This window comes from Acanthaster planci, linkage group LG11, assembly GCF_054643075.1.
Source record: "Acanthaster planci isolate LZ-2023a linkage group LG11, COTS_SCS, whole genome shotgun sequence".
NCBI classification, from domain to species: Eukaryota; Metazoa; Echinodermata; class Asteroidea; order Valvatida; family Acanthasteridae; genus Acanthaster; species Acanthaster planci.
The window spans coordinates 8,689,999-8,717,050 of record NC_141787.1 but is presented as its reverse complement, the minus strand read 5'-3'; the positions used below and the strand labels follow the sequence as shown (position 1 = coordinate 8,717,050).

General features: G+C 37.6%; 1 protein-coding gene across 1 annotated transcript in view; it reads left to right on the top strand.

The window, feature by feature from the left end:
• Positions 1-24,835, top strand: part of LOC110983847 (sodium- and chloride-dependent glycine transporter 1-like) — a 30,518-nt gene extending 5,683 nt beyond the window's left edge. The window contains exons 2-14 of the mRNA XM_022243452.2: positions 7,173-7,338; positions 9,256-9,387; positions 12,893-13,097; positions 13,382-13,519; positions 14,293-14,425; positions 15,323-15,457; positions 16,398-16,501; positions 17,154-17,278; positions 17,844-17,956; positions 18,312-18,440; positions 19,789-20,004; positions 20,466-20,630; positions 21,873-24,835. Coding sequence (XP_022099144.2) covers positions 7,173-7,338; positions 9,256-9,387; positions 12,893-13,097; positions 13,382-13,519; positions 14,293-14,425; positions 15,323-15,457; positions 16,398-16,501; positions 17,154-17,278; positions 17,844-17,956; positions 18,312-18,440; positions 19,789-20,004; positions 20,466-20,630; positions 21,873-22,097 — 1,986 coding nt within the window. The 3' untranslated portion in view covers positions 22,098-24,835. The remainder of the gene's footprint in view (positions 1-7,172; positions 7,339-9,255; positions 9,388-12,892; positions 13,098-13,381; positions 13,520-14,292; positions 14,426-15,322; positions 15,458-16,397; positions 16,502-17,153; positions 17,279-17,843; positions 17,957-18,311; positions 18,441-19,788; positions 20,005-20,465; positions 20,631-21,872) is intronic.
• Positions 24,836-27,052: the final 2,217 nt, after the last annotated feature.

The window sequence follows — 27,052 nt, the reverse complement described above, 5'->3', positions numbered from 1 at the left end:
ACAATCTTTCACCATTTATGTGTACTTGAATTGTCTTTCTGTACCTTTAAAATCATCTAAAATTAAATATAAAAGAACATTTGATACATTGTAGCTAATTACCAATCACACTTTGAATTGTATATTCAAATTGAAGATAGAAATATCTGTCCAGGTGACTAACACAATGATCAAAATCTGTCCATGAAACAAATGTTATATCAGAAAAAAATTGTTGGTATTTCTTTATGTCAAATCATTCAGATGGCAGAACATACATGTATGGAAAATTTGAATTTGGGATCACCAAAGTCCTCCTCCTTTTTTTGTACTCAGTGTCACCTGGTTGTATGCTTTAGTTTGGAAAGACCCATTTCTCAAAATCATGCTTATTTCCTGTAAATTATGGTTTATATTTGCCTGTATATGTACATTCATTTGAGGGCTGCGGTGTAGTTTTATTGGAAGTCTCCAACCACCATACAAACATGTACATTTTACAGTACCGGCAGGAATGTCACACAGACGTGTTGTTTTAATGTTCTAACTGGCATACGATATGTAATCAATTTTATAGCGCCACTGTTTACCCATAGACAGGTTGGGCATGCTTACACATCCTGTGGAAATAGACATACAGTGTTCTATTGTGTTTTTCTCACCAAACTGCCCTCTTTACAGCGTCACTGTGTAAAGCCAACAGGTGTATTCACATCATGGACCATTAGTGTATCATGCAACCCTTGTCAACTAAACCGCATGTGGGAAACACACACAAAAGTGCACTTTGAAGGGCTTGTTTATTAAATTGCAGGGCCACAGAGTTAAGTTTTTCATTTAAGAGTTCACAGAACATGGTTTGCTCTTTCAGAAATAACACCTCTTTTTTTCGGCCTAATTAGAGAAAACCCCACAACTCTTAGGCAGATATGAAGTCACGCCTGACTACTCACACTGGTACTGCTCAAGCTGTGTACTGCTCACACTACATGTACATGTATGCGTTAGGGCTGAGTCAATTCAAATAATTTACTGTTTGAATATTCGACCTTCAATTCGATTGAATATCAGAGTATTCAGTCATACCGACTGGCAGATTGTTGATGAACAAACCGTATACTAAGTCCATTGCAAAAATGCACACAATTGAACATTATAATCACTATAACAGCTTCTAGCATCTAGGAGTATCTCCAGCTGTGATTTAGCAAGATTTCAGAGACGAATAATACATGTACTTGCCCTGTTAAAAATGTCTATTCCTTTTAATTTTTTAATGTATAATTTACTGTTTGAATCATTGCAAGATTTGTGTCACTTTTCATTTGAATCTGCTTGAAACAAACCTCCATAGGGCAATTTTTCTCATTTAAAGCAAAAGAAAATTATCTGTTCCTTTTCGTAAATTTTGCATTCAGATGATATTTGAATATTAGATTATCAATCAAATATTTGGATATCCGGCACATACAACCCTAGCATATGTGTATTTGTATAAATTTGAATATGCATGTGTCCACTCCTTGTAAGCTACATGTACAGTGTACGTCGGACTTGTATTTCAGTCTTGCCTATACATTGTAGATCCAAATCATTATCTGTACAGATCCATCCCCCTGTCAAGCTTGAAAGATTTTTTTAAGGGACCATGGAACAGAAATGTTTTACTAAATTTTACTAAAATCCTTAACATTGCACCTTTCAGTTTCAATTAACCTGATTTAGAATAATTGTTTTATTATTTGTACCTGTATTTGGAGCTTTTCTGGTTTTTATGCCAATAAATTTGCATGTTCATGAGCAAAACTATGATGTCATCCAAGGCGCTGAATTTCAGTGTTGCACTGATTTATGCGCAGAGAATCTCCAGATTTTTTTAAACACTGGTCTTGTAAATTTCCGCATTTCCTTTAGGAATTTATTGTTGTGGAAGTACATGGCAATAAGCCAGTGAGCTACAGTACCTTTTTTTCCAGAAATGTTTTCAAGCGCCAAATTTGGAGCATGAAAACATGCAAACTAAACAGTGTCTTCCTGGATTTACATCAAGGCAAAAGTGCCCTTACTTGTCCGGAAATGTTTTGTTAATTTCAAATGTTTAAAGGAACCAGCAAAAAGAAATATTTTTATAAATTTTACTAAAAATGCTTGAAATTGTATCTTTGGGTTTCAATTAACCTTATTTTGAATTTTTGTTTTGCAATTTTAACCCATATTTAATTTTTTTTTATGCTAATGCATATTTGCATATTCATGAGAACTATGGTGTCATCCAAGGCAATGAATCTCAATGTTGCACTGATTTGTGCACAGAAAACTTTGAGATTTTTTAAACCACTGCCGTGGCAGATTTGATTTTCTTTGGCAATTTATTGCTGTGTAAGTAAATGGCAATAATCCGGCAAAAATCCTTTTCACAGAAATGTTCCCAGATAGCAGATTTGGGATTCACAATTTAAACATGAAAACATACAACCGGAACCATGTCTTCCTGGATTTACATCAAGCAAAAAGCGCCCTCACTTGTCCAGAAATGCTTGGTCAAATTTTTAATGTTTGAAAAAGTGCACCATTCAGTTCACGTAACTCAAAAAAGATGTCAAGCAGTCTTCATACATGGAAGAAGAGTACAGAGATACACAAAAAATAATTCTAAGAAAATTTCATAGCATAGTTCCATTAAATTCCAACCTAAATGTATTTCATTTCCATGTATCCACTGCCCAGGAGCTATATTGCACATGCACCAGTAGACTGTTTTTGGTCTTGGTACTTGGTGTAGGCCCATAGATCTCTCTCCCTCGAATATTTTTCTGAGGGTAAAAGCACCATCTTCCTCCCATCCCAATTTGTATCTGTGTGTTCCTGTATCCACTCCCTGGATAGTACTTCGGATGTTTTTCTGACATCTTTGAACCGTATGGCCAATGCTTAAATGTAGGGTATACATGTACTTTGAATTCCTTCATATTCATTCAATTCTAGGGGTTAATATTTTGTTGCAGGGTTTTCTGTAGTTTCTCTTTTTTTACCATTTTCCTTGACATTTTTCTTTACAGTAAAAGAGTATGGTCATAAGCGCATAATTCATTTTGAACAAAATAGTGGGAAAAAATTACCACATTTTAATTTTGCTGAGTTCTGAATGTGGAGTTGTCGCATGTAAAGCAACAATGTCATAGTTCATCCTCATGCATAATATGTTAGACATCATACTTCCGAATTCAGCTGAGCAAGTGGAATAGACTTACATGTAAAACATAATGATGTAATGCAGTGTTTACTGTGGTGCATCGTGGGTGAAAGGTGGGGACGACCGTATGTGTGCTATTACTAGAAACTTGTCTAAAAGATCCCGAGATTGAGAAGACCTATATTTTCCAAAAGGGTACATGTACGTGTTAACTGTTGTTTGCCATTGTAAGTATCAAGCACATGATGAACACCAGAGCCGCATTTTTCAGGCTTCCGCGAGACTGCAAGTTTTGCTCCATCTACTGATGAGCTTGTCCACCATCTTTGATTTCTAACCCCACTTTCCACCCTCATAAAACACTGTGGTAAAGATTGCATTGTGTCATTGCGTTTTGGGTCTATTAACCGGAAATTACTGGTACACAGTAGGCCAATTTTAGTAATTCTGGTCAGAGTTAAGCATTGTTACATCATACATGTACATGTATTTCCCAACACATCATGAGCACTGAAGTCTGGGCTAACCTTAATTTGTGCTTTAAGTGTTTCACTTTTTGCTTCACGCAAAATTGAGTATGACGTGCTGTTCTTATCTGTGTTAACTCCACATATTATGGAATGCGGGTAGGAAAACAGTCTTCAAATTTTGGCTACTGTGTGTCCCACTTTGGACTCCTTAAAACCAGATTGACCCACACATGTTTATGCATGTACATGTATTATTCAGTCGAGCTCCAGGAAGCACATGTATATGAGACGGAATTTGGTTACTGTTGTGGAATTCACACTGTGCCCTAACACTGAACCAAGCAGTATTGTGGGAGTGACAAGGATAACGAATAAACTTGATTTTTATGTAGAAAAGGCATTGATGTAACCATAAAAGATGGGACATTCTTGTGCACTGGGGCAGACCGTGTTCATTTTCCAGAGACCCTCTTTGTGATGTGGATGAAACTGTGTCAGTAATCCATTTCGTAGTGTCAGTAGCCCATGGAATGCTGTACAGGTAGTGTGCACTGGAATTTCATCTTTTCAGTGAGTTCAAACGGCTGACAGATGACTACATGTGTGTTTACTGCGTGACACCTAAAATACCCACCATTTGAACAAGCTTTCAGGCTGCTCAAGGCAATTTCTTACCATTGTGTTAAGCACACAAAATTACAAAGGAAGAAAAAACTTTTCTTTCATTTAACAATATCACAGAATTCCTGAGTGAGAAAAATTGTTTCATTTGACAAGATACTTATCGATTGTTCTCCGCAAGTATTTTGCTTATTGGATTTATACCATTGTTAGTAGGTATTTTGCATCATATTCGATATAGGCTTAATTTGCACTGTTATCTGCTTTGAACAAACATTTTCCATTTGTAGGCTACCATGCTTTCCTTAATTGAGACCAGATACTTTGCTTGTAGATTTGGAGAGCCTGTGATATAGCACCAGGACAGGTGCGCCTACATGTACATGTATTACAGTGCCTTGATAATTTAATCTACCATCTTTATAAAGTCTGGCCATTTCAAAATCACCATATCAATCAGTTGTTTTGGCCTGATATTGATGGATTTGCTTCTGTAACGGCAAACCACAATTGAAGAATGTGCCTATACATGTAGGTGCTTACCACACATGCTACACTGTTGTATTTTACCAGAGGAAGATTTCATGACAAATCCACCCAATAATGCATGGAAAACAAACACTTTACACTGTGAAGTACAATTTACATGTACAGTGTACATGTACGTATATTTTTTGCTGCATTTGCTCATTTTAACTTTAAGCAGACCAAGAGGGCCGGTTCATTACTTACATGTACTTAATTGTGACAAGTTAGGCCTATACTTTTCAAAGCCGGAGGATAGAACTGCACTTTAGTTGAACTAAATGTACATTGTGTATGTTTTAAGTGTTTGAAGAAGTACTTTAAACATAGTTCCAACTCTGCACTGCTCACCGGAATCTTGCTTTTAGACGTTACTTGTTACTTTCTACCTCCATGCTTTGTTATACCATTGATTTTGCATTTTTAACACCTACAGTGTATGTGTGTGTATACATGCATTCAAAAATTGGCATGTACCGGTAATTTGGAAATGTGTCCTAGGAAATAAATACATGTACATACATACACATGTACATATTTAAATTGATATTTTTAAATTAACACCAAATGTTTTTACAATTCTGCCCCAGAGATGTCCATAATATATTTTTGAAATATACATTGCAGTCAGGAAGTTTCTAAAGTACATCAACAACTCTCAACAGAATCAAAAAATGTTATTATAGAAACTCTGGTGCAGGTAGACATAGGTTTCAACTATACATGTATATATGTAAACATCCAGGAATTCTAAATCTTATCTTTTTTGCCTCTAATGGTTATAAGTTAATTTATCTTGTATTATTTTTTAAACCGGATTAGTCTTGCCTGCTCATCATTGCGTCATTGTCCAAGAAAGTCCTTTATTTGAGGAAAGCAAGCAGATTAACACAAAGCATGTGTTTACTTTTTATAGATAGCTTTATGATTTTTATCTGTGTACATAATGGTTATCTGTACACACTCGGGAGGATGTATTTGAACAATTACTATCAGGATATGATAGGCAAGGCCAAGCTCTTTCTACCTGGTTTTCTGCTGAATTACTAACCCTTGTAGTAAGACCAACAAGTAATTTAGGTCTTGGTAACAATGAAGGGAAATCCCCTCCCCGCCCCGCATTTTTGCATTTCTGTTGACACACATCATATATATGTACATGTATACTCTGTATCTACATGTATGTAGGCCTACATTTTGAATCTAATCACGGTGATATGACAGCTTGGATGCTACAGGTACGTTGTGCATGCAGTCTTGCATCATCCCGGATCCTATAGTTGGTACATGTAAACTTGTCTATCAATCCATGACACCCTCAGCATTACATGTACATGTATACTTTAGGAGTGCCCATATGGTGCTATGGCATTCCACGTACGTCTGTACAGAAAAGTGCATTTTGTCACTTAGACGATGTGATTCACAGTACCAAATTGTGAATTAAAAAGCAATACATTCATTATCCTGCTCAAATTTGTGGAACACGGAATAACGTACAGTTAGTGCATCGTGTACCACACACCACTTGACCTTCAGCTTCATGCTTGCACAAATGGGATAACTAATGATATACCATCGTTGGAAATTCCACACAAAAGTGGAAATTTGGTCGTGCTTTTACTGACCTCATTAAAATAGGTAATTGCTAACAAATTCAAAAAGACACTTAAAAAAGACAATGGAAATAATTAGTAATATCATATTAAACAAAAACCCCTTAAAAAATCTAATTAAATTGACCTAAAACTACAGTAAAACAGTTATAAAAGGATACATAAAGGTAATTAAACAAGATTAATTAAGGGAGTAACTGATCTGATAAATTTGCTGGATAGCGAATTTTGGTATCTGCAAGTATGACATTAAGGAATCACACGACCACCATTATTTCTGAGTGTTTGAATATTGGGTTGCAAAGTTCAAAGACGACGTACAAATACATGCAACATTGACATGTGTTTTGAAGAGACAAGACATTTAACAAATTTTTCAAATAATTGATGGCAGCATTGTCCTAAAGATGGTAACTGAAGACAGGGAAGGACAGTCAAATATAGTCAGAGTATTTGTAACCAACAATTAGTTGACAGGTGCATTTTTTTTAATTTGTTCAATTCTTTGAGTTTGATGCACTGTGAGAAGGCTTGTACATGTACACACTGCGTTTTTGTTTTGATGTCTTGTTTAGTTTTATTTGGTAGCTTAAAGGCAGCTATAATGGCTTTAGAGAGTGTGATAACTAAACCAAAACCTCAATGAGACATGAAGTGTTTTCCCTAAGCATTTTAATTTACCATAGATTCTGGAATTTTTCCTCTATGTTTACTGTGATACCTAGCCTAATGTTTACAAGCCCAAATCTGTTGGTTTGTCTGTTGCAGAGTCAAGTGGAATTAGTGAAGTCTGAGGACAGTGAGAGCGGAGATGAGAACGAAGAGAGGGGCAACTGGGGCAGCAAATTAGAGTTTCTTCTGTCGTGCACAGGCTATGCTGTGGGCTTGGGGAACGTGTGGCGTTTCCCTTACCTCTGCTATCGCAATGGAGGAGGTGGGTGCTGGCCACTTGACATTCAAAAAGTTCTGTGATTCATGCTTCTTTTCACTGGGCTAAGAAGCATTTGTGACGTTTCTTGGACATTTTTCATAACTGCTCACTCACAAAATGTTTGACAATACTACAGAAGGACATTTGAAAGACAAAATTCCTGGTTGGTACTGAAGGACAAATTCCTGCTATAGTGACAATTTTAACACTTCTAAAATGTTCTAAGAAGTATCTTTTTTTCAGTTTCAAATGTGCATGTACAGTACTTGATTATGCTGAATTTTCTATATTGTCCATGACGTAAATCTACACATACATGTACACGTACATGTACCTAGCCGTTCATACAATGTAATTTCCTTGCGCTTACATCGTACATGTGTACATCGTATGATGTGTAAGAAGGAGAGTATATAGGGAGCGTTAATTGCTAAATTTTTGAGCTCAAAACCTTGAACTGTAGAATATAAAGAAGTAAAGGGAAGAAGGTTTTTTTCCTGATGACAACCACCAATACGTGTATCTGCCATGTCTTCTGGGAGTCATTTCATGCATGACGAACTACATGTAATTGCAGATGTTTTTATTCCTCATTGTGTATGCTTCATTGCTTTAACAAGAAACTTAATGATTGGAAAAAGCCTTGAAGAGGATCAATTTGGCTATCTCTTGCTCTACAACCAAGGAAAAACCACCTATCAATTCCACTCTTGGTCTGTTGATTAATACATGTACATGTACGTGTATATTATTGACAGATTGCATCACTGGGAACCCTTGCCTTGCATTAACAGATCCATCTCAAATCTTGTTACTGATACACTGTTCTGAAAGTTTATGAATATTCAGTGTACATCTCCCACGGATGATGGATTGTTTCAAGCATCGGTTGGCAGAGCTACACCTTTTGATACCATTTTCATTAGAATGAAAAGGTTACAAAGTGTATTTCAGAAGCTTATTGCTGATAGCGATAACCTTGGCAACCTTTTCCAAGAAGTGCAAGAAATGATACGATAGTACATGTAGATTATTCTAGCCTTGGCCAAGTATTGGCCATGAATGCCAAGGCTACTCAGTCTTCCATTAGTGATTGAATATCAGCAGCCCCATCAGCTCCAGAGTACCGGCCTACACAGCATATTGATAAGAGTGGAATACCACCTTCTACTGTGGCATAAGTAACTTGAAAACTAATTTGTATTCTATTCAGAGAAAAAATTCAGGTGCAAAACTAGACCAGCTCCATATTAATGCCGATGTCCAGTTTACAGGGTTGCAGACTTGAGTCACTTGACTTAGACTTGAGTCGGACTCGAGTCGCTATTTATGTGACTCGAGACTTGACTTTTCCTTATCAGTTTTTGACTTGTGCCTTGACTTGGACTTGCATATTATGACTTGTTACCAACACAAGTCAGAAAACTACACACATTATTCAACTGAACCCATTACAGTTACATTACATTGTACGTCCGAATCACTTGGCTGTTAACTGTAGTCTGGAACATTTGTTCTGTAGTGCTTATGTTTCTCATTGTGCTTTTTCTCTGACTTTCCGGGGGAGCCAATCAACAGCTTCGTTTGAGCCTCATATTGAATTATTTATATGACTTGCTTGTGCTTGGACTAAATTGACTTGTGACTTGACTTGACCTGTGATCAAATGACTTGTGACTTGGCATGTAAATGGAGCAAATGACTTGTGACTTGGTTTAGACTTGCAAAAATTGCCTTGTTACTTGACTTGGACTTGCATGACTTTTTATCACCTCTGATAGTTTATTCCATAAACTATGCCCAAAATCCACTGTAGTATTTGTACATGTACATACATATATGTGAATAGCAATGTTGTTTTACCCGCGCTCTGAAGTAATACCAACAGTAATGTATTCCCGACTTTAATTTTTCCATCAGGTGCTTTCCTGATCCCCTATGTCATCATGTTGGCCTTTGCTGGCCTGCCTCTGTTCTTCCTTGAGGTCAGCTTTGGCCAGTATTGCAGCTTAGGGCCCATCTCTTGTTGGAGAGCAGTTCCAATGTTCAGAGGTATGTCAATACAGGTGCACTCATGTATAATTTCTTTTAGAAAATAAAAAGGTATGGCTGACGGAAGGAGAGATAATGCTGTAACACTTTGGCCCCAGCGTCGTTAATCTTATAGTGGACCCTTTTATACTAGCTGGCTCATAAATTTTTGAAAAGGGCACGTACATGTACTTGTATGGCCTTTTTTTGGCCTCCCCAAACCGTGTACCCTTATTTAACTTAATAGCACCATTGCATTCAAGAGGCCACTTTACAACTCAGCAGTCAATGGCTAGCATGTACATGTACATACCCCAATAGATACTGCATGAACATGCAGAGGGTCTGAAAAGTACATGTTATACTCGCTGTCTTTGTGCGCAAAAGAATTCTGATTTCAAATTGTGCACAACCAAAATGGAAATTCTACCAAGTCTGCTGCTGAGGGGATACACTGACATGCAGATGTTAAGTTTTCCCCAAAAGATGTCCTCTCTGTGGGAATCTCTCTCTTGGCCTTTTTTTGTGTCTTTACTCCCTGAAACTGACCTTGTGAATTGCAGCAATATACGTGTTTCTATATCTAAATTGCACAATTTGTCCGTCACATTGGTTGTGAGTGGTGATTGACACTTTTACAATGTCTGGCTGGTCATTACTGTATTCAGTTGCCAAAATATTGGTACATGTACTCGCTGGACATGCCGGTATGAAACCTCATCATTTTTTTATTGTGTCATATAAACTCATTGATGCTTCAGCAAATGCTAGATTGAATATTGTCATAAAAATTGTACATGTACTATATTTGTGTGTTTGTGCTCATACATCTAGTAGTCTTTTACATTGGTAATAACACGGACAGTGCATGTATTTACTATGTGTCAAGTCTCAACTATAAAACTTCCATGTACATGTATGCACTAAAGATCCATCATGTTACATATGATTTGCATGTTGCATACATGTATATTTCTTTTAAAACCCTGTCTGAAACAATTCTCTTGAAAGATAGGTTTCAGGGATTTTTCAGGATACTATGGTTAAGTTACATGTAGTACATGTTTAAGCTACCTGTATATGTATTATAATATAGGCCTATTACTTTTCAACTATCGGTATATGTGTACTGTGTATGTACGTGTATGTAAAGTGATTCTGTCATCATTTGTAACATGTAACAATCATAAATAGGAACAAAACAATTTGTGTAATGCATCACATGGTTCATGTTTGCCTTGATGCAGTTTTTGCAAAGGAGTTAAACTGAGATCAGGAGATTTTGATGAGATTGATAGCCTTTTCTGTATTGGTCATCTGCGAAGTGTTGACTGTACCGGTACCAAACTGTGCCTTTTGACCACATGACACTGATGTCACATGTGCAGAAATTAGCTCTTATCACTGGAAATATTTTAACATGCAGCAGTACACACTAAAGTTATAATTTCATAGGGTGATATTGACAGTGATAGACAAGTTGAGACTGGCTGTTTCGCCAAGTCCTAAACAGGCACAATACCATGTACATGTAGCAAAATTCCCTAGGGTACGTTTTTTATCTGTACAAATACAAATCGAGTAAATGTTCTCACTAATGATCCTTTTTCACAGATACAATCCAACTAGCAGCTCCACTCCGCTATAAATGGTATATACCGGGTACATGCATCTACCGGTATTTATGGTCCATTTCATGGACACACATACAGACCAGTGCATACAGGTAGTAAGCACACAGCAGCCTTACTAGTCTAAAAACCCTACATGTACATTCATTTTAATTTGTTTGTAAATTACCACGACCTGGGCTCTCGTATTGTATACTGTGTAAGCTATGCATTCTTGATGTACAGTGTTGGCACTGCATAGAGCATATGGCCTGCCAGTGAATGTCATGTGCATGTATGAAATTGTACACAATGTGCAAAAACTGGAGCTTTAAAGAAAGGCATCAACTATAGTGTTCATAACTGTGCATGTAGGACTATAAATACTTCCTGAAAATCAAGTTACTTGAAAAGTATTATGAAATGATCTGGTTGAAACCACAATAAGGTGGCCCTCTTAGAAGTTAACCATGTTATCCAAATATCCAAAATGTGCATGTACCTGTATATCACTTATCCAGTATCAAAATAAGTAACAAAAAGCAGGAAGTGATATTGATTTCCTTTTTTCTCCTCAAAAAAGTTTGAAAATGAGATGAAATGTGTTCCTAGCAATCTTGAATAATTCAGAAACAAGTAACCTCAATTTGTATTTATTACACAACCAACTGAATTGTCAATAATAAACCCACTGGGTACTGCTGCTAAACTAATAAATGAAGGCTTTCAGCTTTGTTGTATTTGGAGGAGGGCTGTATGACCCTGAATATTTACCCTGCTAATATTGAACAGTGGGGCTAAGATGATTGAGATCATGCAGGTGTTATGTAGTGCTGACCAAAGAAATTACCCAGTTCAGGCAGGGGGGTTGGATATAAAGAAAACTTTGTTTGATGTCAGCTAGGCCGCTCTCATAACTTTTGGTGTTAAAGTTTGGTTCTGTTGGTTTTGTACATCACTAAGAGTTTGCTTTGTTTGCCAAGCCTTTTTAGTTTTTTATTGAAGTATTTTATTAGTGTCAAGGTGTGTCACGTTCTTGTTGGCCTTTGTTGTGTCACCGTTGCTTCTGTGGTGATGCATTGGAGTTTGGTTAGTGCTCTGTACCTGTATAGGAGATTTTTGTTGCTATGGCAAATACAAGAAGCATATACCGTAACAAAGAAAGGCGTGCACAGTTAATTTGAAACATAATGCTGAAGTGGGGAGGGGCTTACATTTTCTTGTACCCAGTGGTACCAGCTGACCAACCACAAGTATGGGGATTGTGGGTGGCCCTGATGCCCTGACTAACGGACATACATGTACATGTACATGTGGATGTTGAGTCAAACATGACAAACAGCAAGAGTGAAGTACGGTACCCAGTCACTTCTAACTCTACATTGGTTTGAAAACCAAATCGGAGAAACTGTGTTTTTAACCCTTATCTGATGAACAGAAATTGTCTGTAGAGGGCACTTTGCTTGGGGCCACAGACCGCCATGCTTCTATGACAGAAGGGCAGACTTGCAGGAGGAATTGTTTCTTTCAAATCAATAACGTCCCTTCAACACATGTTCCCCAAAATGCCATCAGAGATGTTACATATAAGTTCTTAGTTTTTCCCCGCCTCATCAATATGTTAAGTTTGTTTAAAAACAGTGTTATCAAGCTGTATAACCTGCTTTGAACTGTTAGAGTGATATATACTTTTTTAAGCCAAAATTTAATATTGTAATGCATACAAGTACTTTGAAAACATGTTACAAAATATTGCACCTGCTTAAGCTTTGTTGTTTGCTGTACATGCAGTAGAAACCTGAACTGTCTGTGACTTTCCCGTTGCATGTCTCTGTCAGTGAGCCTTAGACCATTTATTGATCAAACCTGAGCTTTTCCACAAAAAAAATTGAAGTTAAGAATTTGTGTGTTTTCAGGCGTTGGATATGGCATGCTGATTGTTTCAGCTTACGTAGGCATCTACTACAATGTGATCATCATGTACACCCTGTACTACATGTTTGCCTCCTTTACGTCAGTCCTACCTTGGGTTGGCTGTGGCAGGGAATGGAATACACGCTTCTGTTCTGATATTGTCAGAGACTGTTTGAATAATAGAGGAATTGTTACTTTCAACAACACGTAAGTAAACAATGTGTTAATCTATCTTTCTTGATGCATTCAATGCTATTTGTCCGGTTACATGTACAGCCGCTCTTGATTGGACTATGGCTGCTGGGACTGCTCACTTTTTAATCAGATTTTCCAGTTGCATGCCTGACTTTGAAATGAATATATGTACATATATGAATTGTATTATGTTTGAAATTTGTCAAATAAAAGCATAAGTAGAATTGTTTTCAAAACAAAATAATCTCTTGGAAGCCTAGTAATTGATGCATGTTTTGCTCTATAATTTGTTTCAGATGTGTCAAGCTAAGTAGCTTAACAACAGATGAACTAGAGTCATACAACATCACTCGTAACTATGGAGGCTACAATTTGTCACTGTACACAGACCCGTTCCTGAAATCTAGAAAACCTGCTTCGGAGGAATATTGGAAGTGAGATATCCTTTTTGACATTATACATGTACTTCTTTCCATCTTTCCAAAAATTTCTTTGCATGTTGGGTTTTTAAATTTTTTTACAAATTCATTTTTCAATTTCTGTGTCAAGGATTGAATGGTTGAAATGAATCCCCTCCACAACTGTTACTGGCTTGATTCCTTTTAAATTTCTTAACGGTTTTCATGAGCTTGTCTTAACAGGCCTTGTATAATGTAAAGCATGCAAGTACATGTGCGACTACCAATTAAAGTAGCAGGCATGATACCATACAACTGGCACAAAGAGCCTGCAGCACATGGAATTATGTGCACTTATTATTACTTATGAGTTAAGTTCTCTGTTCAGCAAGTCCAGGAATAAACTGGGTCATTTTTGTGGATTGAGCCCTTCGTAAAGGCATCCATCTCAGATCAGCCAACCTCCATGCAGAGTGTATTCCTTATTTAATTATAATAATTTGCAAAATTCATTAAGACTATTTTCCATTGGTATTCTAAGTTTAAGCAAAAGAAACACCTGGAAAGCTCCAGATGAAAAGAAATGGGAAGTTTAAACCTAAGTAACCAAAAATGTTGATCTGGCTTGACTTAAAACTTTTAAAGAGAAATTTTAATCCATTGTTTGTTTGGTAAAGGCCTTTGTAATTCTTTTTTTAATGTTGTAAGTCTTAATTATAGCCAGAACATCAATATGCCATTTCTTATGTGACTTTGTCGTCTTTCTTTGTAAACTTGTGTATTTGCAGTATGGTTTTTCTTTCTTTCAGGTTGCAAGTGTTGAAAGAGGCTGATTCCATTGGTGAACCTGGTGAGATTCAGTGGCAGCTGGCTCTCTGTCTCCTCCTAGCTTGGATCATCATCTTCCTGTGCCTCTTCAAGGGTGTTAAGTCATCTGGCAAGGTAGGCCTATGTTATTGTGGCCTCTATGCAAGCAGAAGGAACTTGGGTTTGTGACAGACAGCAGTTAGAAAAAGCTTACATTAATGCATTGCAGTGCAACCAAAATTGTTTTAAATTGTTATGTTTTTTATGAGCTAGTTTAACACAACATGTAGAATATAAGATAGAGTCAATGTTGTTTTGTTGCAATTAGAAACAGGAGAAGGCCAATGGGCATTTTCTACATGTACATGTACCCGCTGACTTTTGAAACCCTTACCATATATAATCCTATAGGAATCATGAAGCCCTTTACCCCTCAATCACTCCGGGTTACTACACTGCATGCACTTTTCAAAAATGTTCTACCGCCACTTATTACAAAAATTTCATGTATTCACTTTTTACATGTAACATTTCATTGTTCATTGCTGTGAAGTGTACTCACAGTATTTGTTGCTACATACACATTCCACACTCAGGGGATATGCACAAAGCAGTATCTGGGTGGGCCTGATTTGCCTGATATGAAGTGCTTATAGGAGGATGAACTTTTATGAACATTCATACATAGTAATTAATATATTCCTTTTAGCCAGACAAGTCGTCTTTCTAGACCTGCTGATTTAAACTGTGAAATGATCATATACATATACTTAATTACATGTTCAGCCTCCCAGAATGAGGCATTACAGTACACTGTATATTAGGCTTATATTATGTCTGTATTAATCCTATGCAAAGACACATTCTTGACACAGTTGTCCTATCAGTCGAAACCAGTCAAATTTCCCATATGTGTCTGTGTACTGGGGGAAATCAAGTGGAAGGAATTTTTTACTGTTTTTTTATGGTTACAGCAAAAGGAGGGTTAATTTTCAGATGAATTTTTGTAGCTCATTCCTTCTCCCTTTGTAGGTGGTATATTTTACGGCAACATTTCCATATGTTGTACTGGTCATCTTGCTGGTACGTGGAGTGACGCTTGAAGGGTATTTTGATGGTGTGCTGTTTTTCATTACCCCAAGGTGGGAGACGCTGTCAAATCCACAGGTAAAACAACCAGTGTTCCTGGCATTGTACAAAACTAAAAACCTCTCATTGAGTACTAGCTTTTTCTTTCACATGGGTTTTCTTCACATGAGCAGTGGTTCTGTAACTGATAAAGAAATTGAACACTTGTTTGAAAACTAAAATTCTTCCTTTCCCTTGACTGAGATATGTCACTGAAAGGTGCAAAAAGTAACCTGCTATTATGTGAGTTACGCTAGTATCAAAAATTCAGAATGCTTTTCTGTGAGGCACACAATAAAATACAAAGACTAAGCAATGCCAAACCAAGAACTGAAAGTACAGAAGGATAACTGGGTAGGAACAAAATGCTTGCAGAGTGGATTGACATGCATAGAACAGTTACAACTTAAACAACCAAATTGACCACTTGCTGCCGGATGCCTTTGAAAATGGTGTTTCTAAAACTGGGCGATTTTCAATATCTTCGGTTTAAAAAAATCTTCAAAATTTCAGAATTTTTTTCCTGATTGCCTAAACCCCATCGAGTGACTGTCTGTGATGGCTACTCTAATCTGACAGACAACATCTATTGATGCCAGAGTAGTTCAGCCACGCCTGTCGCCTTGTAAAAAGAGCCCAGATTGTGTGGTGTTACATAAGTTTCGTTTATTCCCGAAACTGGCACAGTGGACTGCTGGCGTTTTTTCAAAATGAGCCAAATTGGTGTCCAGAAATATTGTATCGCTCATCACTGGAGTGCTGGAGTGCTTTTGTCCCCAGTGGTAATCTGCTCACCCTGAAATTTTCATTATGTTCATGAGCGTACAAAGGGTTCTCTCATCCAAGGAAAACAATTATTTCTGTGCTTGGTATTGTCATTTTCAACTTGGTGAAAAGTGTACCACAGTAATTCCCAACGGTTTTCCCACTTACGAAAATAGCCAAAATGAAGTACTCAAGAGTATTTCTGTATCAATAGGTGTGGCTGGATGCCGCAGTTCAGATCTTCTACTCTTTGAGTGCAGCATGGGGTGGTCTTATCACACTCGCCTCCTACAACAAGTTCCACAATAATTGTTATTTGTGAGTATGTTTTTCCATAGACTGCTGCAGAATTACCTTTCTTTCAAATGTAGTTGCTGATGACTGTTTTTACTAATAACATTTTCACGAGTGTGTACATGGTGTAAGGATTGTAATGACAGAAGTAGAAAAACCTTTGCGTTTGCAGGCTGAGATTTTTTACTCTAGTGGATGTCAGGACAAGATTGTTATGTGATTTTACAAAGTTTTGTAATGTTTTTCTAAAAGCTCATTTTTAATGTTCATTCACATTAAATGTATGCCATAACATGGAAAAATAATGACTTCTTTATCACATTTTGTCACACTTGAGGAAACATGTTTTCCATTTTGATTTCTAAAGAACTGCATATCTACTCAGACTGAGATGACTCACGCCGAGAAGACTATATCTGTTTGTGGTAGATGTGATGTCATACATGCATGGCATGTTTTGTAGGAAACAGGGGACTCACTCATGAAGTTCTTATGCTTATGGATGCTCCAACTGAACTCCTTGGGCCAGTGGTCAAGGTATTAAGATGTCTATGAGCAGTAGGCCATATGGGTACTGGTTCCACCAACCGTCCCCCTCATAGGCTCTTGGTGGTAAATAAACTTGCTTTGCAAGTGAAACCCTAACTTGAAGTGCTTTGTTTGAATTTCTGTGCAGTGATTCCGTCTTGGTTGCTACTCTAAACTGTGCCACGAGTATCTTTGCTGGCTTTGTCATCTTCTCTATCATGGGCTTCATGGCCAACGAGCTCAACAGAGAAGTTGGTGATGTAGTCGATGAAGGTGTGTGCCAAACATTTCTAGTACTCATTATCTTGGAATGCGGCACTTGAATTGTGGGGACGTAAAGGTAGCTGCTGCGTTGTTTTTCTCAATTTGCACCCAACATGGTCATAGCAATAACTGTTGGCCTGGTGTATTGAAGACTCTGCAGGAACGCGAGTGATTTACTCCCAGGGAAAGTTGAGATTTCTTTGGCCGTAAACACATAGCATGAGTTAAAAAGGGATTTTGTCTGGAACCAAACTGATTGGGCACACATGCTACACATTTTTATGAGGAGAGGTACATGTACCAGTGCTATGCAGCAGTAAAACCTACACACAAAATGTTGTGTCACCTAAAAGATTTTTTAATGCATTTTACTCACATTGTTCCCAGTGTTATTCTAATTACATCGTCTTTTTCTCCAATGCCACAGCTCTGTGTTTTGTGTGTACATCTGTAATTATTCCATAGTTGTGGGGTCATGCAAAAATGTTACAGGGGCACATTTTCCCCACCACTCTGTTCAAACTTTTCGAACAAAGGATTTTAATCTTTTTGGTTTCATGTTTATACTTAACAGGTTTTGGCTTGGCCTTCATAGCTTATCCTGAGGCAGTAGCTCGTCTACCTGTCTCCCCTCTCTGGGCCATCCTCTTTTTTGTCATGTTGCTGACTCTGGGTCTGGACAGTCAGGTAAGACTAGGACTCTTGCAATAGCATTATGACAGGGATATTTTATTTTATTTCAGGATTTGACTTTCACTGAGAACTATCTGCAATGATGCATGAACTTTTTTGGTGTTGGAAACATTCATGAGGCAGGCTGCCACACGTTTGAACAAGCAGGAGCTAGGAACAGATGCTGATCATAAATCACCGCTATGTCAAACATTTTGTGTGGATCCTGTTTTGTTCATTGCAGGAATGCTGTTCTGTAATATCATCTGCAAGTGGTTCACAGTAAAAATATTTTCATTTAAATCCTGAAAAAATTCTAAACTTGCCAACACAAATTCTTACTTGTCTTGTTTGAACCTTTCTATGTTAGTTTACTATCATGGAGACAGTGGTGACAGCAATTGTAGATGAACTTCCCCAACTCCGCAAGAAGAAGACATTCGTCATGCTAGCGGCTTGTGGCTTAGGCTACTTGTTGGGATTCACATGCATCACAAGGGTATGTGTACCAATTCAGGTTGAGATTGATAGTTCTCTTTTAAGTGTCGTGAAAAAAATTTACAAAACGGTATCATCTCAGCAGCTTGGACCCCTCCTCCAGAAATAGAACCTAAATGGGATAAAAATGGGATAAAAAGGGGAAAAGGAAAAGTAAAGAAACAAATTCATTATTTTAAATGTGAATTTATAAATACTGCAAAATCATGATAGCTCCAAGTCATGTATTGAGTGTTCGTGAAACCCATTTAGAGAGTCATCTTACATTGCTTGCTTCCATTCATATACCATTAGGCAGTCAAAGTTTGCAAAATTATCATCCTTGCTTGGTGTCAAGTTTAACCTCAATGTGTACATTTGCTAATTACTTTTATCCCTAACAGTCCTGAGTCCTCCAACAGGTGAAGAATTGAGGACTGTTAGGGTGTAAGAGAGTCACAGTTTCGTAGTATTTAATGGTAGTACCGCGTGTTTATAATGAGGTAATGTAATAGCAGAATGCCATTTGTACACACTTAATGGATTAGTCTGGTGCTTTTTGTACTTGTGGCCAGCCATATAGTTTTACCAGCCTGTGTATAGGCAAATGGACAGTCATAAAAAGTCTAACTTAAAAAAGCCTGTGAAACTTTTTCATAAGTCATTACAGCCCAACTCACATCATGGTTTAGACTCTGCCATCATCTTTTGAAAAAGTCATGTCAATTGGATCAGTCTTGACAATATAAGCATGCAAGCTAGTATATGCAACAAATTTTGGCTCACAATTCAGCCCAATCACCCAACCAATAGCCAATAATCCAATATGGGACTGTCTTGGTGGCCCATAGGTCTGGGTTCATACATCCCTTGCCTTTGGCTCAGGCCATTACCAGTGATGACCAAACCTGGCCAAACTGGATTTTAATCACATATCTGAAAGTGCTCTAACACACTGTTCCTATAACTGAAGGTGAATTTAAATCATATTGATTCACAAAGAGTGAAAGCATGGTCAGGTAAGAAGATATCCATGGTATCTACCGTGAACAGCAACATTTGCTGTCAGATGATGTGTTAATGCCTCTCCCTGACAGTTTGAATTTCTCATATGCAGAAACTCTCTTAATTTTAGGAAAAATACCTTGCTGTACTATTTTTGCTTTTGATTTCATCTACATAGTCCTCTCACTGCCAGCATTCTTTGTACCAATCCAGACCAATCAGTGGTTATTGAGATAAAACCAGGTCTGTGTGGTTTCAGGTAATGTCTTTCGGAGAATGCAACATTTAACACATGGTTCAGTTGCAGAGTTGCACTGATTGAGGCATTGTGGCCACATTAACGTTCCTTGTTCTGACTCTCTCAGGCTGGGCCTTACTGGGTAGAATTGATGGATAGCTACGGTGCCAGTTTCTCCTTGCTTATCTATGGTCTTTGTGAGTGCATTGCCATCAGCTGGCTGTATGGCATCAAACGCTTCAAGAATGACATCCGCACAATGATTGGTGATAGCTGGGTGGACTTCCCAACTTTCGTCTGGTGGCCTCTCAACTGGTGTGCTATCACACCAGCTCTGCTCAGTGTAAGTCCAACTGTGCCTTGTATCTGCAGAGTATATAAGACTGTACCTATTTGTGCCAGCATAAACTTGACCACTTTCCATTGAAGAAGGTGCAAACACTATCTGCCACTACATATACAAAACCATGCTGTTGGGTATAACCTCCAGGTATGCCTTGATTCACTAGCTCCGTCTAACATTTTTACGTGTTAATTTCCCATTTGTTTTGTTCACACACAAAGTCCAAGATGTCTGTGAAGGCAGACCTGCACTGAACTTGAACCCGGCTGCTCTGCGTGCCCTATGAGTATGAGGTTGTGGTTAAAGGCATTATGCATTCATTCAAGTGACTTAGCTCATCAGTATTTATGAAGTTTGACTGCAGTATATGCAAGTTGGCAAGTGGACCTTTTCACCAAGAAAACTTTGCAGTTTGCCATAAGTTGGCTCATTCGACCTGTCTGTTTGTTCTTACCCGTCAGTTTGTGTTGATGTTCAACTGGATGAATTGGTCCGAGCCATCATACAATGGACCCTACCCGGCCTGGGCTCATGCCATTGGCTGGATGATGATTCTCAGCTCACTGATCTGGATCCCCATCATTATCAACTATGAATTCATTCGAACGCCTGGCTCATTATCTGAGGTATGTGCAGACGTGCTACTCCGGGTCAAAGAGTGAGAGAGATTTGATGATTGCACAAAAGCTGGTCCTTCAATGTCGCTGACTTGAGTGGGGGGAAGGGTTGAAAGGGGAGTGAATTTTTCAATCCAAAATGGACCTTTTCTTGTCTCGTACAAATAAATGCAGTCTTGCAGCCCGTGAAATAATGTACACACATTATGGGTGGAATCATGACCCACACACTTGTGAAATTATTTGTAGTTTGCCTAATGGCCTGAATATCGCCAGACAAAAACATAGAAATAAGGGAAAATCAAATAAATGTAAAATGGTAAAATGTGCTGATCAGAAGTTTATAAGTATATGTAGTGAGCACTTTGTGTGGTGTCATTTTATCAGTAAGTTTGTCCCTTAATTAGCATGGCACTGCAAAAAGTCTGTGTGTGACATTAATGATCTTGTATAAAATTCTGTTTTTTATTTCAATATCAAGCAAATTATGAATATAAGTTTATTGTGATGTTCAATATTGTTATGATTTGATTTTCTTTATTTTTAACTATGTTCATTCATTCTGGATTACATTGCCTAAACCCGGGATTGACCTTTATGAAAATAACGTGCATGTTATTGATTCCATGTGTGAACAATTTACTAGAGACAATTCCCCGTGTTTCAACACACTGTCATGTGTATGTGTGTGCAATGGACATGGAGTGTGCACCAGTAATTTCATAATTTGTGGCATTTAATGCGGCGACTCAGTTCCTGTAAACTCAGTGGTGGATTGGTTAAGACATTTGCACTAGTAAGCAGAAAATCATGGGCTTGAATCCCACCTGATCAAGCTTGTTCTTGTTTTGCAACTCTTGGATCACTCTAAGTATGCAGTGTGAAAATTTACACTGATCAAAGTCTAGCATGAAAATCTACAAAATTCACCTACCTTGGAAATGGGACTGCTGAAGCTTTTTAAAATTAAAAATACTAGCAAGCAGAAGCAGGGATTTTGTTGTCCTGATTTTAGGGCCATGCTCAGTGGTGTTTAAATGATGGTTTGTATGACCCATACAACAGGCTTTTGGCCAGTCAGAATGCTCCAACTGTTGAGCTACAAATGTATGAATGATTTTTGATCAGCATTCAGTCTGTCTAACCTTACTGCAGCACATACCTGTACATGCATGTGTTCTTTCAAGTGCACGTCATACATTCTGATTATTTTAACCTCTCAACCTCCCATCCTTTTGTCCCATACAAAAGCGCTGGCAGGCTATGTCTAATCCACGGGAAGTCTGGGGCCCAGCACTCGGCAAGTTCCGTTTGGAGGCCAGCCAAGTCCACAAAGAGCATGGCACAACCTTTGGTGGGCGACTTGCGAATCAGACGGCCGATCTCAACGGTCGGAAGAATGATCCAGGGGCTAAGATGCCAGCTGTCATTTTTACCCCTGGAATGGCCAATGAAGGATTTGACCCTCCATTGTAATAGGAGATCAGTGATTGCTGGTAGGTGTTAATTCCTACATGGATCTAGCCTGGGCTGAATTCTCAGTTGAACAAATCAATGATGAGATGATGCTTTCCAAAACGTGGACACAACTTTGGGATGCAATGTGGACAACAAATCCTCAGATTTAATCAGAGCTCCACTACATGATAAAATCACAAAACGTCAGATATCTTATCAGCAGGGCTACATTTATATAAAAAAAAGGATTAATTTGAATAATATTGTTCTTTAGATGTTTGGCAAAGAAAGTATTGTTCTTACAGTTGCACTATCATCAGAAATTCATCGTTTTGCCCAAATTTCTATTGTCACACTGCAATCGACTCATAATCGTATAGATCATTAATAATCCTTAAAAGAAATTGGCAGAGTTGGTAACATAGCAATCAGAATTTTTAGATTAAAGTCCAAAGGAAGTAAAGACGGTAATTCAAAGTTAAAGTCCTGACTGAATAAGCCTAGAATCTTGAAATGTGTCTTTCAAAGCCTTGTGTTTAATTCAATAAGCTAATTAAGTACACTTTCTTTCAATTGTTTAAACTACATACAGTTTGGGAGGAAATGGCTAGCTTTCCCAGCTCTAAACCAGTGTAGTGTTTTAGATGAGTACTCTTGGGAAAATAAGATCATGCACAGAAGTAGGTTCAATTAATGAGTATTTTGACATTTGGATACCCTTGAATGAGCACAATTTAACAAGTTCAAATAGGTTACGAGTATAAAAAAAAACCTCTTCTGTAATGAATATGAATACCAAATCACTACCCGAAATGTAACCAGTCAGCAAAAACAAGATTTTTGAGGGGCATCCTTACTGGCATGAATATTTTCCATTTCCGTCACTGGGGGCAGCAGCATATCCAGCTTTTGGTGACAGCGGGTGCAAATTCAATGTTTAATATCACAACAGTCTTCAAACAGTCATTGAATCACCCCTGCTCTCTATTTTGAAAAAGTTTCTATCTTTTCTGTTGGAACTGGACAGAAAATCTCGCAGTTCTCTCATAGCCAAACAAGTTTTTCATTACCTTCAACAAAGTTGTACGTTTCTCATGTAAACCTCGTTAAGTTCAGCAATGGCGATGCTTAGCCATATATGATGAGCTAGTCAATTCATCTCTTTCCAGTTTGGTGCAACTCATGCCAAATGAAATGGCTATGTAAGTCACGCCTTAATTTGTTGCATAAGTTGCAAAAAGACACAGTGCATAAGTTCTGTGAAATCACTCTTAATTATTTGCTCCGTGTACACAATAAAATGTGGCATAAGTGATGTTACCCCATTGCATAAAGTTTTGTGAAATTGGCTGCAGGTGCTATAGCAGTGGGAAGGCAGCATTTATGTGCGCTGATTGTCCATTCATGTGTAGTGTGCATAATATCGCTTAGCAAGGGCTACGCTCAATGTACCTGGTACATTAGTTTCTTGAATTGTTCATGGGAAAACAGTTGAGGAGTACATTGACATATTTGAGTCAGTAAATCATTACATCTTGAAAAAATCAGTAAATCAAATAACTGATATCATACAACGGAAATTAGTGGGAGATATTGCATTGTTGCTTTCCATTCTGCATAGTTGCAGAATTCTGCATATTTGAAAATTGCAAATAAAACTTATCTGTAAATGTGCTACTATGGTAATATGACTGTCCGTACAAGTTGAAACATAAATCCCTACTCTGGCTTTGGAAGTATCTGGCTCAAGACAAGTTTCATCAAATAATGCGGGCAATTCAGTTGTAATTTTATTAAAAGGTTTTGTACAATCAATTCTAATTGTAGTTATAAATTTAAACATGAGAATTGTGTACAAACATCTGAGCACTATTTTGTCAACTTTAATGCTGACACTGACTCACAACTAAAATAATAGCGAAAAGTACAATTTTTTCTATTTTTGAAAACCACTGATTTGTTTCATAATGTACAATCATTGTCAATTATTTATGATTTATATTCTCAAAGTTCACTATCAATACTTTCTTATTAAGTATATTTTTATTAAACTATTTTATGACTGGATATGATAAAGTATTCACTTTATCTTTTAAACATATAATGCCTTTTGGACATATTTTATATAGGCTGGGTTGGAAAACAAAACGAATGTCTGTATATTTAGAAAGCATTTTTACCACATTTACATTCCCAACTGAAGGGTTTCTTACAAGAGAATTTAGGGTTTTGTGTGTATATTTGGGATCATGTTTTATCAGCAATTTTTTCTAAGTGCTTGATGCAGCAGGTGTACTGATGAATTATAATGCATTTGTATAATAGTAAACAAAAATGGTAACTGCACAAGTCATTTATGAAAGTAATTGTGGGTTTTTATAATGACGTAGGAGTCCATTTCAATTTTTAAATTGTCTAATTGTCACCACTTCGTTTAATGTCCTAATTATGTAGCTTAGTAGTCATGCCTGTTACACAGATTGATTAAGTATGTCAGTGATTTGCGTATCAATCAATTTCTGCATTTTGATTATCTTTATACATACATTTCGATAGATATTTTGTAATCTGTTTTTAGGACTGCTATGTGATCTGAAGCCTGGGACAAATTGTGAATTAATTTATGTTTTACGTATATCGATGAAAGGAATAATTATGCAAAAGATAAGCATAAATCAGGAAGTTTTCTGCAGTTGCATTTTTTGTTAAATGATTTTCAAAATAATAATGAATATTTATAAAGTGCGCTTCCAACATTGCTGATGCTCCAGGCTCTGTCATTATTATCCCTTGCTTGTCTGGCTCCTAAACTTTCCTAAAACCATCTCAGTCCTTTGGGGAGGATTACGTGCCATTTCAACCATAAAAGGCTAATGAAACACAACAATCCCTGCTCTCACTGATACATGTACATACATTGTGCTCTTTGCGAAATTTGTCGACGCTTTCCAAATGCGCATTGGGGGTCAAATTTCGTGCACTGTGATTGGCCAACGTGTTGCAAACTCTCAGAGGTGCACTATTATGAAACCCCCATATTGACTTGCCCAAGGTCACAATGCAAAATCACTTGCTGGATTCGAACCCCTTGCCCTGTTCCCAGGAGTTACGATCCTAACCACTGGGCCATGCACCTTCGTTTTAAGCAGATAGGTGGGAGTTAATAACCCCTGAATTAATTACCTGCACCTCGAGGTGATCACTGTGCTAAAGTAGTTGCTTTGCAGTATGCATTTAGGTACATGTAAGTTTCCTTTACCCAATTCACGCTGATTGATCAAGTAGGCATCTTGGATATGTAAGGGAATGAGGACGAGAATATGAATTCATTCACGGCTGTCAGGGTTAGATTACCCTACTTGTAAAATTAATCCGTTGCCCAAAGAAAAATTTGTTCTTTTCAAAGTACAGATTAAGTGAGTATACTGCTAATGACTAGACAGCATGGATTCCATTGGGCACACATTTTGAAACCCTCGGGATGAACTGTGGATACCTCGGTAAGTTCAAAACAAGGCATTCTTTCTGCCCCTTTTTGGCAGTCAGGTTCTTTAAAATGGGAAGGGGCTGGGCAAAACACAAACAAATGTAACTAACAAAAAATGCAAAGGATTTTCAAAATGTCTTTTTCTGCTACCGGTACACACTTACCATGATGATCAAAGCGCTCATTTGAGGGGAAAAGGGCTTCTTTTTTATGCAGGGCCTCGTTTTTAACAAATGAAAGATCTGCAGCTTCGGTGCAGTTTTTCCTTCTGGTGTATGTGAACACCAGCTGGCAGAATGCTTATTAAATCAGACCTATTCACTTTGAGGGTGTTTCGCCACTCTTCCTGAAAAGTTGTACACCTGCACCTGAGAAAGAGTCTTATATTTTAACACAAATTTTGATATGTTTTATTTTAAGAATAGCAACCTGTCATTCATATGAATGGTGGTGGGATGTCATTACTTGTAGGTATTGGCTAGTCTGTGGAAGTGTGAGGAAAATGTGATTCCATACATGAGGCCAAAAATGAGTCTTGAATGAAGTTGGCATAACAGAAGTTGATACTACCATGTATCTCTTAGCTTATGTAAGATTACTGAATTTGACACCTTTAACATATAATTGAATGTTGCACACAAAGGCCACTGACATTTTGTGTTTTTACCCCGTCACTTGAGTACTTGTAGTTTGAAGCATACTGGATTTGTTGTACAAAACATATCCCAACTTCGGATCGTAAGGACAAGACAGTACTCTTCCTTATCATTGGCCAGTGAATTTTTTTATGTAAAGAGCTGAATGCAATCGGGAAAATTGTGTTTTGATTTATCAGTTAGGCAGACAGAGCTTTATTCAAAAAGAGATTGGCAAGAGGACTAAATTGTAATTTTCCCTTATGCCTCAAATTGTAAAATGAGTGTCCCCCATAAGAGTTGCTTATACATACCTTATTCAACAAACAAAACGATGAATTTTAATTTGTTTCTACTCATTTTACTTTTTAGCTGTTGGAAATTGCCATAAAATGTGCATCGTTTTCTCACTACTAAACGTTGTTTGGGAGCATGAAGGTTCCTTGGTGGAAGCAAGGGTGTTCGTACATACAATCATCGAGCACGGAACGGACCAATTGCGCCCGTAAAGTCACGTTATCTGATCAACTAACACCGCCCATATCAAAGTGCGTTTTTCAGTTTGGTTACTAAATTAAAAGCCGCTTTTTCATAGTTGTACAGCACATCAGTCGTCTAACTGGTTCATCCCCAGTCAGAAAGTAGTCTAGTGGGAGGTTAAATCAGTAGCCCGTCCAGTTCTTTTTTGAGGGAGGGGGAACAAACTTGGACATTTTCTTCTAAACTTGGTCAAGTTTTTCATCCTTAAAAGTAGCCTTATCCCCCCCCCAAAAAAAAAAAAACCAAAACGGGTGGTGCATGTCCTAAACTTGTGGTACATGTACTTTTCCAAAATAATGGCATTTGCAATT